This window comes from Limulus polyphemus, unplaced genomic scaffold (assembly GCF_000517525.1).
Source record: "Limulus polyphemus unplaced genomic scaffold, Limulus_polyphemus-2.1.2 Scaffold122, whole genome shotgun sequence".
NCBI classification, from domain to species: Eukaryota; Metazoa; Arthropoda; class Merostomata; order Xiphosura; family Limulidae; genus Limulus; species Limulus polyphemus.
Genome location: NW_013665732.1, coordinates 249,887 through 265,100, shown reverse-complemented (window position 1 = coordinate 265,100; position 15,214 = coordinate 249,887). Strand labels below are relative to the sequence as shown.

Here is a 15,214-nt window from a genome sequence, read left to right as displayed (position 1 = left end):
ACATTTGCATACGTTTTCCCATTAAGATTGTGTTGCAGCGAACAAAAAAGATGGTAATCTGATGGTGCCATATCTGGAGAATATGGTGGGTGTGGGAGAACGTGCATTATCGTGGAGAAAAAGAACACCTTTCCGATTGACAAGTGAAGGGCGTTTCTGATGAAGAGCTCGATCTAAATGTTCCAGTTGCTGACTATAGAACTCTGCATTGACAGTTCACTGTGGATTGAGGAGTTCGAAATGAATTACTCCTTTGATGGAGTCCAGGTTTTGGGGTCGGAAGTGGTTCTTGTCTAGGACTGAGCCATTGTTTTTGGAGTTTAATATTAGCATAGAGAACCCATTTTTCATCACCGGTGATAATTCTGTCGAAAAATGGTTCACGCACCAAAAGCGACGAAGCAACGTTCACACATTCGAAACGATGATCATCGGAGAGTTCGTGATGCACCCAAACACCTTCTTTATGGAGTTTTCCCATATTCCTTAGATGTTTACGTATTGTTTCATGAGAGACATGCAATTTCCGGGCCATTTCACGGGTGTGTTGCCTTGGGTTAGACTCAACAAGCGTTTTCAGAGCATCAATATCAATTCCAACTTGTTGGCCCCTATCATCACAGTTTTTAAGGCCAAAGTCACCTGAACGAAATTCGCTGAACCATCGTTGATACTTACGAACGTTCAAAGCATTTCCATAAACTTCTCTGATATTTGTTTGGGGCTACAGAGGCGTTGTTTCCCTTCTTGTATTCAAACATCATTACATGTCGAATTTGTATCTCGCCGTGTATCATTATAAGGGATTAGAGTATACTAAACTTTACACATTACATATGCTACACTGATGTGACGTTTAGGCGGTTCGTTTAACTATTATACGTGATATACGATTTTTGGGGGGTGGTTAATGAAAGTGTTCCAATACGCGACATTAATTTCTTGACAACCTAATATACGTACGTGTTTCAGTTAAAACATATATATTAATAAATCTTGTATGAAAATTTCACATTCTGAGAAAAATTTTAAGACAACGAGGTTGTTCAAACAGAAATTGAAGGTATTAGAGATTCAGACTTAAATCTTTATTCAATTTTACCAAGATTATCTTCAGTATTTATAAAAAATTATGATAATTTAATGAAACTTCTGTTTTCATCTATCCATTAAGATAGCAAATTTATTTTTGTGATGTCGGTTATCATAGTCTGTATATAATTCGAAAGCATGCAATGTAATCATGAATTGTAACTACTTTTAAATTTCATTTTCGATGTTTTTTTCAATTATTCGCAAAATTTAGCATTGGCTCCTGCATGGCTGAAAATCGGCTAAATCTTTACCCTGTGCATGACATTGACTGATTTTGGTAATTAGTTTTAGAGTTGCTACAGTAATCGCCTAACTAATCGGGGACAAAAACAACATACACAGAAACAGATTATTTCACATAAACAACGTATTCTTGGACAATTTTATGAAAAGTGAATCGATGCATTTCATTTTAATTTTTCACTCTAGGTTAGGGCAAGTCAGTGCATTGTTCGACTTAACAACATATCTAGAACTGTTGAAAACAACATCTGCGATGATGCAGGACTTGATCCTCCATTGACAATCCAGAAGTGCGGGCTGGACAAATGTCCACACTGGGAAACTGGACAGTGGTCAGAGGTAGAGGAGGAAAGCTTCTTCAGTGGGGAAACTACAACTCAAATCTGTGGCAAGGCAGAGGTTAAGATGTATATTTTGGGAGAATGCACGGAAATCTGAATACCTATAAAACTTTCTGTCTCATAGCTATCGATCTTAAAACTGTCTCTGCTGTAATAGCGTTCCCTTTCTACATCCAGAGCTTTGCTTATGAATGGACATATTCTGTCATTTAAGCTATAATATGATTAGTATAAATTTTATAATTAAAAAGTGAATCTTCAGGTTGAAATAATAACTTAATTATTTTTGTCTGCGTATTTATAATTTCGAAACAAAGTTACTAAATATTAAAAAAAAAATTAAAAATATTGAGTTTATGCTATTTTGCTCATATTTCCGCGTTTACCAATTTATACCAACTTACTAATCCCATAAAAACCATAGCAACTTCTACACTACCTTTCTGACCTTTTTTTTTTCAAATGAAGTAGACCTTAATGCAGAAATTACGTCCTTACACATCATTGATACACTTGTTTCTGCCTTTGCCTTCTTGAATTTTAAGTTAGATTAGTTACTTTATAGACATTGAGTTATTTAATAATTGATAAACAATACAGAAAAGTTGTTTTTGTAATGTTAACCTTGTGACATTTCTAAATTTATTCTACAAACTCCTGTCTTCCATATATATAGGGAGAGAGTAAAATTTCTTTATCGAATAATTTATGGTATGTTTCTTTCCTGTAATATTAACTTGTTATAATTCAGTGCTCAGAAAACACCTGTTTTGAACGGAATACTGCTTATCAAGAAAGGAAGCTTCATTGTCGACTTCTTAATGGTACCGAAGTTGATGTTCATCATTGTAAAGACAAGACAAGACCGAGGCGTAGGAGAGAGTGTTATAATGATCAGTGTAAAGGTGTTTGGAAAGTTGGAGAGTGGTCTGAGGTAAACCATAATAAAAACACTTATGCGAAAATAGATACTTTTCTTGATGTTTGTTTTATTATTAAGCATAAAGCTGCACAATGGACTATTTACGCTGTACTCACCGCAAACACTGAATTGCGAGTTTTAGTATTATAAGCTCTCAAGCTTACCGTTGAGTCCCTGAGGGTGAGGGAGTATTTAATCTTGAAAGTAAAATTATTTATATATTCCAAAATAAACTTGTAAAAATATACTTTTCTAAATTGTAAAAAACAAAAAGTATATCTTTTAATAAAACTCTGTGTGATTAAATTTTTTTTTCATTCTAAGAATTCTCCAATCTCAAAATAGAAATAATGTTTATAGAATTGCACACCGAGATATTTTATTTCGGCTTCAATAATACTATTTTATTTAAGTTCTAAAAAGAAGATAAACCTTTTAAAAGGTTAAAGTTGAATTTGCATTATATTCCAAAATATTTCTGCACGCTAACATTTCTCTAAGTAGAAGTAGAATTTGCATTTATGGCAAATTTACTAAGGCTATCTGCTTCCATCCATAACGACCCCCATCATGCGGACTTACAACGCTAGAAACCGGGTTTCGATACCCGTGGTGGGCAGAGCACAGATAGCCCATTGTGCAGCTTTGTGCTTAATTACAAACAAAAAAATTAAAGGGTTTTTTTTGTTACTTTAGGAGAGACTTTTTTTTAAAAAAGTCTAAAACAAGTATTCTGATAACTACAAAATAAAATAATTTTAATTAATAGACTTTGATCATATTGAAGTCAAGCTCATGTAATAATATAGTTCACCTATATTTTGTTTGAAGTATAGATGGAATTCATTGTCAATATTGCATGTTTTAAGTTTATTTAATTTGGGTATAACTTAGTGAAAATCTCATTTCATTCTTGCCATTTGGTAAAATTAAGTAATATTTGTTTGATACATCACCTACAAAAGAATTCAAACAGGTGGATAAAGTCTGATGAAACTTACAAGGTGTCCCTGAAAAACACGTTATTACACTGAGAAACATTTCATATTATAATAAAATATACTCATATTGGATACGTCTAGTTTAAAACTATGCAATGTGAATCATCATATACAAGTCACACAGCATATGATTTATGTATGGTTGATTAGTTTTTGGAATTAGAATATTCGCTGCTTACAACAGACATTTATTTGGTTTTGGTTTCCTTTGCAGTGTACAGTAACTTGCGGAGACGACGGTTTTAGAACTCGAATACTTCAGTGTGTTTGGTTTGGTACAAAAGAAGCTGCTGGAGATGCTTGTCGTGAACAGCCCCGCCCTTCTGTGATACAGAAGTGTACAAGACCTCCTTGTACTTTAGGTAAAATCACTTAGAGTTGCCTAAGCCTCTTTTCAAAAAGGTCTTTCCACCTAGTATTATATTTTGACATAGATTAAGTATGAAAAACTTTTATTTTGATTAATATAAGATTTTATTTCCCGGAGCCAAAATTTGTTTTTACCTGATTGCACAATAGAATTATCTGTTAAATCAAAATAGCAATATCTAAGAAGGTGAAAACATCCTCGACACTTCACCAGAAACCTCTACTTATTTCAGTGTGAAAGCGTGTAATCCAAAGACAACATTTTGTATCGTAACGTATAAAACTCTGTTCGCTATTTTGAGACATTACAATAATTACTACGGCAAAATTCGAATAAAATTATCATGTAATCTTAAGTCGAATAATATTCAAACTGCTTTATATTGTACACATTTTGCAGGTGTCCGGTGTACAGACTTATCAGAGTATTGCAGACTTGCAAAGATTTTAAACATATGCAAAATTTTCCACTATCGTCAACAGTGTTGCAAAACGTGTTCAAGAAGGTAAGATGTTAAATTTAGAACACCAACTGAGGCATCTGGACAAAAAGAACATATTACGGGTGTTATAACGCGCTATGTAGCATCAGACGTTACCTAAAATGATGTTTATTTCATTTTGGTGTCAGTTCTCTACGAATATCGAGATTAAAAAAAAACATTCTGTCATTTTTGATTTTATATAATAATGTGCTGCCTTTAAGAATTTTCGTTTAAGTTAACTTTAAATCTCATTACATGTACCATGAGTAAAACCATTAGTTACTCTGTTAGATCAAGTTGTATTCAATGTGTATAATGTGTTTTCTTTACTCTATGAATTTTCTCCAGTGTCATATATAGATTATTTATCTTATATCTAAGCACAGATGGCACTGTTAATCTACCCTTTCATAGTGAAAGTGGATTTCAACAAAGAATTGCGCTTATTGGCTTTATTCACAGCCTATGGATTTCAGACGAGCTTTACAATTTATTCGTGGAAATATGTATATAGATAAAAATAGAATAGCTGTTCTAAAAAAAAAAACAAGAAAAATAATATTTAAGCTTGTAAGTATCCAGATAAAGCAGTTGAAATACAAAAATGTGTAAACTGCTCCAAATTGTGAAAGGTAATGAAATAAACGGAACTGTACGTGTTAGTAAACGTGTAGAAAGTATCTTTAATTTTCAGCTTTTTATGTTTAAAATCATGACTTAAAACGATCAAGATAAAAAGTATAGGTGAAACTGAAAGTTTCGTCGTATCCATAATATAAAACTATTATAAAATTACTGTTATCATGTAGATTCTAAAGAAGAAAGTATAATCAACTAAACTGAGTATGTGTTTCCTGACGGAGAATAAAAAACCTTTTACTATCAAAGTCAGCTATCACACACACACATATCTAAATATTTCCTTTAAAAGCTATTTGATAAACCATAATTAAAAAAAACAAAAAGACAGCGATTAGGAATACAAAACTTCAAAATATTTACATTAGGAATTGAAACTGTTAGTGTTGGCCTTTTATTAGATTTGTCTCACTTCAATGCTAATGGAATAATTGTAGGAAAACATACTTAGGACGTTGAAGTAATTCATACTTTCTCATTATAATGAAAATGTCTAGCGATTATTACATACATGTATGACATGTTTCATTTACGCTGGTGATTATTGATTTGAAGGGACGTGTTTGTGAATAAAGCACATAAACATATTTATTTAACTGTCTAGTTGTATCATATGTAATTATTGTAATATTAAGTTTGTTTGCCAAATTTTTGATGTTTTGGAATTAAAGTGGTAAATAACTGAATTTCTAGTAAATCCGTGAAATCCTATTTTTAAATAAGTTTAGACATAAACGCTCTAGTAACAATGATAAACGCTTGGAACATTTGCCTGCAGATGATGAAAATAGTAGTTGAATTTTGTGTTATTAAGCTTGAGTTCTTCTTTGTAAGTGGATTACTTTGTTAGTTTAACTTGGAGTATTTTGAACACAAAAAAAAAACAATATCGGTTATTTACAATGCCATTTTTCGGAAGAATCGTATTGAACAGATACGAAAAAATTACTTCTTATAAATAGTGTAATGTTAAGTACATTTTTCTAAACTGTGGTATTCTATGAGTGCCCGTATGTCAAAAAGCGCATGCCTCCCAATGGCACAGCGGTAAGTCTGAAGGCTTATAATTCTAAAAACCGGGTTTCGATACTCGTGGGGGCCACAGCTTTATGATTAACAAGAAAAAAAAACAAACAGAAAACACGTGATTTCCATTACTATTTCTGAACCCTGCCACCAGACAAGTGATGAATGTATCAGTGAGACTTATAATACTTTGTGTATTCATATCTCAGGCTACCTCTAGATATACTTTGACCTACATTACTGTTTCTGTACCCTGCCACCAGTCACGTGATGAATGTATCAGTGAGACTTATAATACTTTGTGTATTCATATCTCAGGCTACCTCTAGATATACTTTTGTGTCTTTCTTGCACTACAATTACTTATGTGAGTCCATAAAGCTCTAACAATTCTGCGCTAAAAATTTCGTTTCAGAATAGAGTTGTATCAATTACATAATGCAGAAAGATGATTCACAACGATATTTTTAAAAGAAAATGGTTGCCTAGCTCAGACTCAGTTCAGTTTAAGCACAACTATAAGCAGATGAGTTTTAAACAATTTAGAAGATGGAGTGGCTGATTTTTCATATTCAGAGTGTAAAAACGATTGATTTGTGTTGGAATTCCGAAAGAAACACGATTTGTTTTTAATCATTGTTTTAAATAGGTCGTGATATTCTTAATATGCATTTTTTTTTAGATTGTAAGACTACAAAGACTAGGGTTAGGCTTAGAAAATGCAAAAACTTAGTTACAAACTTTCTGGGATAAATCTTATAAATAAGCTGATTTCTTGACATTAAGTTTTACAATAAACTGTGTTTTAAAATTATTTCCAATGTTTATGTAGAATTTACAGTTTTAATTATAATTTGAAATCCAACACCAGTGTAAAAAAAATTTTGCATATCAAAGATAGCGTGCAAATAAGTAAAAAAAAACCCACAAATTTCGTGAAATAAGTATTATTATTAATAACTGTTTTCAAACTAACTAAACTCCTCTGAAGTGAGCATCTTGGAAAGGGCTGTATACTGAAAAAAGTGCCTTTTGCATAAAAAAAACAGATTGTTAATGATAATTTTTGTCTACTTCAACTGTTTTTCAAACGAGTTTTTATTGATTTGTTTTTTAAGTGAATAGCGAAATGTGTTGCTAAGCGATAAATAAGATGCCAAGTAAATGTTTCAAATGTAAAAGCATGAGAGTAACAATTCACATAATAACGTGTTTGTGAGTGGAAACAATCTTTCTCACATAGCAATTGTGATTCGTATCGTTAAAATGATACAGGTTATACGGATTCTGCTTACCACTGATGTTTGAAGTGGATAAGAACTATACCGTGTATCAACACTATGCATTTAAGCATTTCACCAGAAATAAATAATATTTCGATAACATTGAAACTTGAACTTGATATATTGTTTGCATTAAACATAGTTCGATAAGAATAATGGAGTTTTAAATAATGATGCAGTTGTATCTTACTATAAGGTTTTCAACATTTGCGCATAAAGGAAAAGGTTTGGCTTGAAAAGAAAACATCCTCAACGTATTTTACAACTTTGATAATAGAGCAACAATTAAACCATGCCATTTCAAAGTATACACTCTTTGGCAAATGACTAATTTATCAAAACTTTGTTGAAACGATCATCTTTCTAGTTTTTCTTCTATGTTTAGGACTTACGTTTCTTCGCCTTCGATTATATACGCTGTAATATTAAAATTGTTTGTTCATTTTGGATAACAAGTCGCATACAAGCCTAGCAATTTCAAGATATGTCATCTAGCTCTCATCAGCCGTGGTATATCGGTGATAGAAACTGTTATCCAATGAAACTTTATATGTATTTACGTAAGAGGAAAAAGTGTGCGTTGAAATAGAATTTAAAACTAATTTTTTCACAATATCTAAAGTCTCACAAAGTTCTTTCAGATAGCAACCCTGTTTGGCTAATCGGAGCTGATTTAGTAAGTCTTATTAAATCAGTATATGGGAATTTATGTTCCAATATGAGCAAATTTGTTTCATTTTACACATTTGTAAGTTAGATAATGGCATCATTGTTTTCAACTACAGGACTGACTCGGACAAACAAACTCGAAACGTTATGTGGTTAATTTCGTACTTCTCAATCTGAAATGTTCTTAAGATAAACGTCTTATTGTTTCAGTAATTTGTGTTATAACTATGGCTATCCAAGGACATACTTGTAACATACATTAGGCTAATCACAAGCAACACTTTACCACACACTTGTAACATACATTCGGCTAGTCACAAGCATACACAAGTAACACATCACGACACGTAAGGTAATATAACAAGTTCATCGTGTTGTAACAGACATATTTCGGTTTTAATGTAACTACGTTTAAGTTAGTCTTACAATATCTGTAATGTGCAAAAAATGATAAATAATAAAAGAAAGTAAATTAAAAAATACGCCATAAAAGAAATAGCAGCTTTTTTTTTCATTTCAAACTATTCAAAATAGAGGTGTTTGCTCTAGATATTGTTTTAGCATAGTATCAGTTTTCATTTTTCTGGTGTGTATTTTATTTTAAAAATTGTATTACTTTTAACCAAATTTTGGGTATTATCTTTCCATCGAAACAAACATATAAATATGTTTAAACAAAATAATTGATTCTCAGTAGGTCTGAGGTATATTATTGGTCAATTGAAGCTATAATTTCCGTTGATTCAATGGTAAATGTGATTGCTTACTTTTAGTCTATTTAGTGTTAAAAAACGTTGAATATTCTGTTTGGACTTAGGTGCTTTAGTATTTTTATTTTTCAAAAGTGGTGTTAATATGAACAATGATTTTTAATGCCAAAATGAAATATTTAAAATTTTTGTGTGTTAATTTGAAATGTTGCATTGATGAAACATCAAAAATAACAAAGTAAAGAAAAAGGTTACTTTGAGTTTCATGGCTAAATCACCTAGGAATGCTTAAAAGGCGAGCGAAATTTCACAAAATAGGTGAAATGTTCCGGAGTTGTTGTATTTCTTCTGAGTGTAATTATAAAATAAAAATATCATTCACTATTAAAAACCATTCATGTTAAAAACCTTTTACTTAATTCCATGGAATTTTGCCTAATTAAGCCTTTTTTTTTTCATCTGTACGTTGTTTACTTTAGGAAAATGAAGTTGTGTACTGCTTACTAAATCAATTATATATATGCAATTTTATTCTCTATGGTTAGTGTTATGCTAAATGCTGTTTTTTAAAGATGTTTTCAACTTTAAAATAAATTTGTCAAAGATCTAGAAATCGCCAAACTGATGCTCAACTTTTGTTCAGTTGAATTTGGTTTTATCATGTATTTTGTTCAACTTTGAATATCAGGTATATACGTGTTAATGTCGGTTTTGTTAGTACTGTAAGGTTATTTTAATACACGTATTTTGCATCTTTTTTGCGGGCTTTAAAAAACAAATATACACACACACAAACATATATATATATTATGTAATTTTTAGATAGCATTCAGGTTTTAAACTGAGCAATATCAAACCTTCTTTCCCTATAGTTATGTCTAGTTTCAGAAGTTGTGTGCTATATATCGATCTTTGGCTTATTTCTTGGAGAAGTTTTGATAAATTGATTATAAAAAGCAGAATATACCTAGTCAGCGTAATGTGTAAAAGTAGTATTAAAAATGTATAAGGAATTAGCAAATGTAAATTGGTTGTCTAACAAATATATATATAAACGAATATTATTATTTATTTAATATTCAGGAAATATGTATTAGTCTAATGTTTAATATCTCTCTAAGGATGTGCACTGTTGATTTTAAAACTTTTGAATGAACTCTTTTCACAGCATATAAAGGTCAAACTTAATTAAGTTTTTTAAACAATAATTTGATGTTAAAATAATGATACAACATGTATGGTTCGGTTTAAGTAAAATATTCCGTACAGTTTTATCTCTTTCTGAGTCGGTTAAAATAATAACTCAATAATTAAGGATCAAACGTTCTGAACAAATATGTTCATGCATAAGAAATTTAACAGGTTATGTATGGTCAAAGAGCAGATGGGTTTGATGTACTTTAAAGATCTGTTCTCTTAGTGCGTGTTTTCTACCAGCATATCTGGAAAGCAATAAGTTTAAGCAAACAATCCTGCAGAAAGTTTGTTGCCGGATAATCAAACGAAGGTGCCACTGTTGTAAAAGAATAATCAAATTTACTAAATGGGTGTGTGTGTTATCTTTAAATTTATTGTAATATGTGTTTATTGACTGTATTGAACTAAATATTCAAGCCCTTGATGCTTGCATATGAGCTTCATATGATACGAGTCACGACATTCCAGTGTTGTTCTGATGTAGTGTTGTATATGTGCATATATTTATGTTTTATTTTATGGCGTGTTGTAAGTGTGCGCGTATGCGCGAAAGGGTTTCCACAAGGACAATAAAGTTCAATAACGTAGTTAAATCATGATTAAGTTGTATTTATTAAAAAATGGTAATACATCTTGTTTATGACCTCGAAGCCATTCAATTAATAAATTAATTTTTGTTGATGTTTTTAAAGAACGAAACAAATGTAATGTGTAGTAAAACTTTTGCACACGTTACATATAATTTTCAGTTTACCTCTTAAAAAACTAAACCGTATGTAATTATAAGGAACTTGCTTAATAGACAAAAAACTACAACACAGTTTCTAAAACTAGAAGAATATAAATTACAAAGTAATTGCATTTTTATATACGGAACCGTCTTATTTTGTGACTATTCGTCTCACCTTTAGTATTTGCACTTAGAAAGCAGTGGAAATTAGCTATTATTAGATCTTAAAAACTAACCCAGTTAATATAGCTTCAGTGCTTGATGAACTTCGCGCACAGGTGGTCGAGAGCTATCTGCACTATCCGTCCCAAATTTGAAGTAATAGACTAGAGTGAAGGCATCTAACCAATACCAGCCACCGCCAACTCTTGAGAGAATACCCCACTTTTATAATGCACCTACGGCTCCAAAGTGCGGAGCGCGAGTTCTTGAAGGGGGGGAGGATAACAAGGGCCCGGCATGGCCAGGTGGTTAGGGCACTCGACTCGCAATCTGAGGGTCTCGGGTTCGAATCCTCGTCCCACCAAACATGCTCGCCCTTTCAGCCGTGGGGGCGTTATAATGTTACGATCAATCCCACTATTCGTTGGTAAAAGAGTAGCCCAAGAGTTGGCGGTAGGTGGTGATGACTAGCTGCCTTCCCTCTAGTCTTATACTGCTAAATTAGGGACGGTTAGCGCAGATAACTCTCGTGTAGCTTTGCGCGAAATTCAAAACAAACAAACAAACAAAAGATAACAAGACATGAACGTTGGACCCGCTAAGCCATAGTATTGCACGCTACTTACTATGCCCCGCTCAGCCTAATTAATATAACATCAGAAGATTCAGTCTTTCCTGTTTCTGTTCTTATCAATAAATAATTTATTATATTTTGTGTACATTTAAATTAAAAAAATGTATGAAATAGTGGGATTGTGGTCCTGAAAGAAACAATAGCTTGTACTGTCATTCTGATTATACATCTCTACTACATGAAGAAAGTGTACAAATTAAAATTATCTCAAAAAGTATAAATCTTACCTTATTTTTTTTTCTTTCTTGTTAATAATAAGATAATATATTTAGAAAATCCCTCGAAACTATTTAGCTTTATCAAAACCTAAAATAAAGCAAAATGTTTTGGCTTCAAACAGGAAAATTATTAGATACTAAAAATTTGGAAAAAAGAAGATTCATAAAAAAGGGTAAAAATATTTTCATTGTTTCCTTCAATAATTTACTCTAGATATTTCCAAGTGTTAAATATGAATATATATCAAAGCACCTTCTAATGCTTGGATAAAACTATACTGAAGCAAAAACAAAGACTGTGCTAAAGAAAGAATGTAGAATATATCATACAATAAAAACTAAAACGTGAGATAATTATACATTCGTACAGTAACGTAAAAAGTGCTCAGGAACTTGATATTTTACGTCTTCCACACAGGTTAAAATTTAAATAATAAAAACATAAAATCTTAAAAACAAAAATTTATTTATTACATTGACAGCCGGAGTAGATTAAATGAGATCATTTTATGCTCTCGTAGATGATGTAGATGTTATATGTTGCGAAGAAACTTCGTCAGTGAAACGACCAACATCACGACAGTAAATTCTGCACGAAACTACTTAATGAATCAACAACCCAATTAGCTAAAGCCATCAATGAAACATTGAAAGAACTGGTTCAAACTAACGAAGTTGATGAAAATGCTTTCCATAAACTTATATTCAACAATATTGCCAGAGCTATTATATCGATTACCTAAGATATATATAAGCCAATAACTGAGGCTGTCCTTTAAATTCTTACAAAAACACAGCTTGTTATTCACATAATTAAGAATATTGGTGATACACTCATGACATCTACTAATAATCGTCTTTGAACTATGGACGTCACCCCTATATGTTATTTTTCTCCCGGTATAGGTTTTGGATTCTTAAAAAACTGCTTACAGTTTAACCAGTACACCCGAAACCAAAATTATTGACGTAATTATTGGTTTTATTCATTAATAAATTTAAATTAATTTTAAACATAACAACTAGACCAATTTTAGTGCGGTGGATATCAAAACGGCATCTAATTTTGTCAACAACTGAAAGATGTGAGCAGCAGAAAAATCATATGAAACCGAAGTCTAGAAAATATAACATTGGTGACTGTTCATTCGAATAGTTGGTCCTGCATATTTTAATAAGGTCATCTCTTGTATTAACTTGCCCAATAGAACAATAAAGTTTACACTTATCTCCTTCTCTTGCAGGTATATTATTTTGATACCACCTTTGTTTTGAAAAACAACCTTTTACACACTCATTTTGGCATAAAACCAATAGAAAGACAACATGAATCTCATTACTAAAACTATATATTATAGATATATATATATATATATAAGTTGTTAGTGACATCTGTGATCTTCATCCTTAATTTATTATCTGTCTTTGAATAAATATAACAAATAATAAATTTTGTTTTCATACATAAATAAACAATTATCACCTACTTTTATTTTACTCATGCTTGAGAAATCACTACTTGGCACTTTCTAACTTTAAAAATTAAACGTTATACGATCATTAGCTATTTTTTTCCAATTTTTATTTCTATTTATTTATCTGTTTACTAATTGCCTCCCACTGGCACAGCACTATGTCTGCGGACTTACAACGCTAGAAACCGGGTTTCGATACCCGTGGTGGGCAGAGCACAGATAGCCCATTGTGTAGCTTTGTGCATAAATTCACAAACAAACATTGTTTACTACTTTCACATATGAACTTTGTGTTTAATTTTAATTTCCAGGTTTTTCTTACAAATCTCTATTGTTTATTCCGTCACATTATATTATAACTGCAGCCCCAGTGGTAAGTCTGAAGACTTATAACCCCAAAAACCAGGTCTCGATACCCGTAGTAGGCACAGTCAATATAGCCCATTGTGTAGCTTTGCGCTTAACAACAAACAAACATCATAACTCCAACATTTTTGTTGTTGTTATTGGCATGAAGAACCAATTACAAAAATCATCTTCATCTGAAGACTCGTTAGAATACATGTAAACATTTTATTAAATTCTCAGCTCGCTCCTAGCGAAATAAGTTTTGCCTTCCGAAAGCGATCGAGTTATTGAACTTTTTTAACAATGATTAATAATTACTTAACAAACTTAAATCCCGAAATAATTGTAGTTAAAAAAACAACAACAACAAAAAAAACAAAACAACTATTTATATGGCTAAGGAATATCAAACTTCTTTCAATTCATATGAATGGGATTGAAAGTATTGGGAATAATTCAGCAATAACTATACCTTCCTAATTCTCAGAGCTAAATGTTTAAATGCGTTATTTATCAGCTAGTAAAGAATTATATTTTCAAAATGCACTGGAATGTTTTTTACATTTGAAAAAAAGGTATGAATAAATACTGATTATTTCACTAAATGGAAGCAAAAGACTAATTAAAAATAGTAAAAATTACAAACATGTCTAATTTTCGGACATCTTTGAAATAACCAGATGTGTCATAAGGAAACTGTAACATTTTATATTAACAAATATGATAACCTGAAATTATAAATGAAGAATGTGCAGTAAATCGGAAGCTTTAAAAATGTCGTAATAAATGAATAAACAAGTTTTATTAATATAGAAACAATTAGAGAAAAACCTCACATTTTTGTTTAGGTTTGGGTATTTATTTAATCATTTAAGTAAAATTTTAAATGTTGGTGTGTGTGTGTGTGTGTTAAAATTTGGAATACCTTACATTTAACCAGAATAACAAAAAAACATATTAAACACATATTAATGATATTAACCTCAGTTTCATTTATTTTTCTCTCTCTCTCAAAAAAAAAAAAGATTATTTTCAAGAAATAACTACAAATAACTTAATTGTAAGTTAAATTTAATTCTGAAAATTATGGCCCAGCATGGCCAGGTGGTTAGGTCGCTTGACCCGCAATATGAAGTTCGAATCTCCGTCCCGCCAAACATGCTCGCGGTGGGTGGTGATGACTAGCTGCCTTCCCTCTAGTCTTTCACTGCTAAATTAGGGATGGCTAACGCAGATAGTCCTCGTGTAGCTTTGCGCGAAATTCAAACCAAACTGAAAATTGTTTTTCTGAACAATTAATAATTCTACTGTTATCGTTTATTGGGAGTTTGATATGCTAGAAAAAATATTGTTACGTCTCCGTTTGTTAATTAATTTTCCGTAACTTCGTTCCGACGAAATTTTAGCTACACAAGTCCTTACTTAATAAAACTGGTTTATTCTTTCCGAATACAACTTTACGATACACTTATTTTCAACAATCGCTCTATAACAACGCTATATCAACGAACGTCAACAATACTTCTGACTGCAGTTCATTTACTCACTATCTACACACACACTACATTATCCCCCGTCACGTTGTCACCCTCTTTTATATACAACAATCGCTCTATAACAACGCTATATCAACGAACGTCAACAATACTTCTGACTGCAGTTCAATT

At 31.5% G+C, this 15,214-nt stretch overlaps 1 protein-coding gene across 3 annotated transcripts in view; it reads left to right on the top strand.

Moving 5' to 3' along the window:
• Window positions 1-15,214, top strand: part of LOC106472631 — a 193,250-nt gene that overhangs the window by 87,385 nt on the left and 90,651 nt on the right. Inside the window, exons 16-18 of one of the 3 annotated variants that reach the window (XM_022401993.1) lie at window positions 1,525-1,677; window positions 2,431-2,613; window positions 3,817-3,964. In XM_022401993.1, the coding sequence (XP_022257701.1) occupies window positions 1,525-1,677; window positions 2,431-2,613; window positions 3,817-3,964 (484 nt within the window). Of the gene's footprint in view, window positions 1-1,524; window positions 1,738-2,430; window positions 2,614-3,816; window positions 3,965-15,214 lie in introns of all 3 variants that reach the window. The other 2 variants (XM_022401989.1, XM_022401998.1) reach the window with 2 other exon arrangements.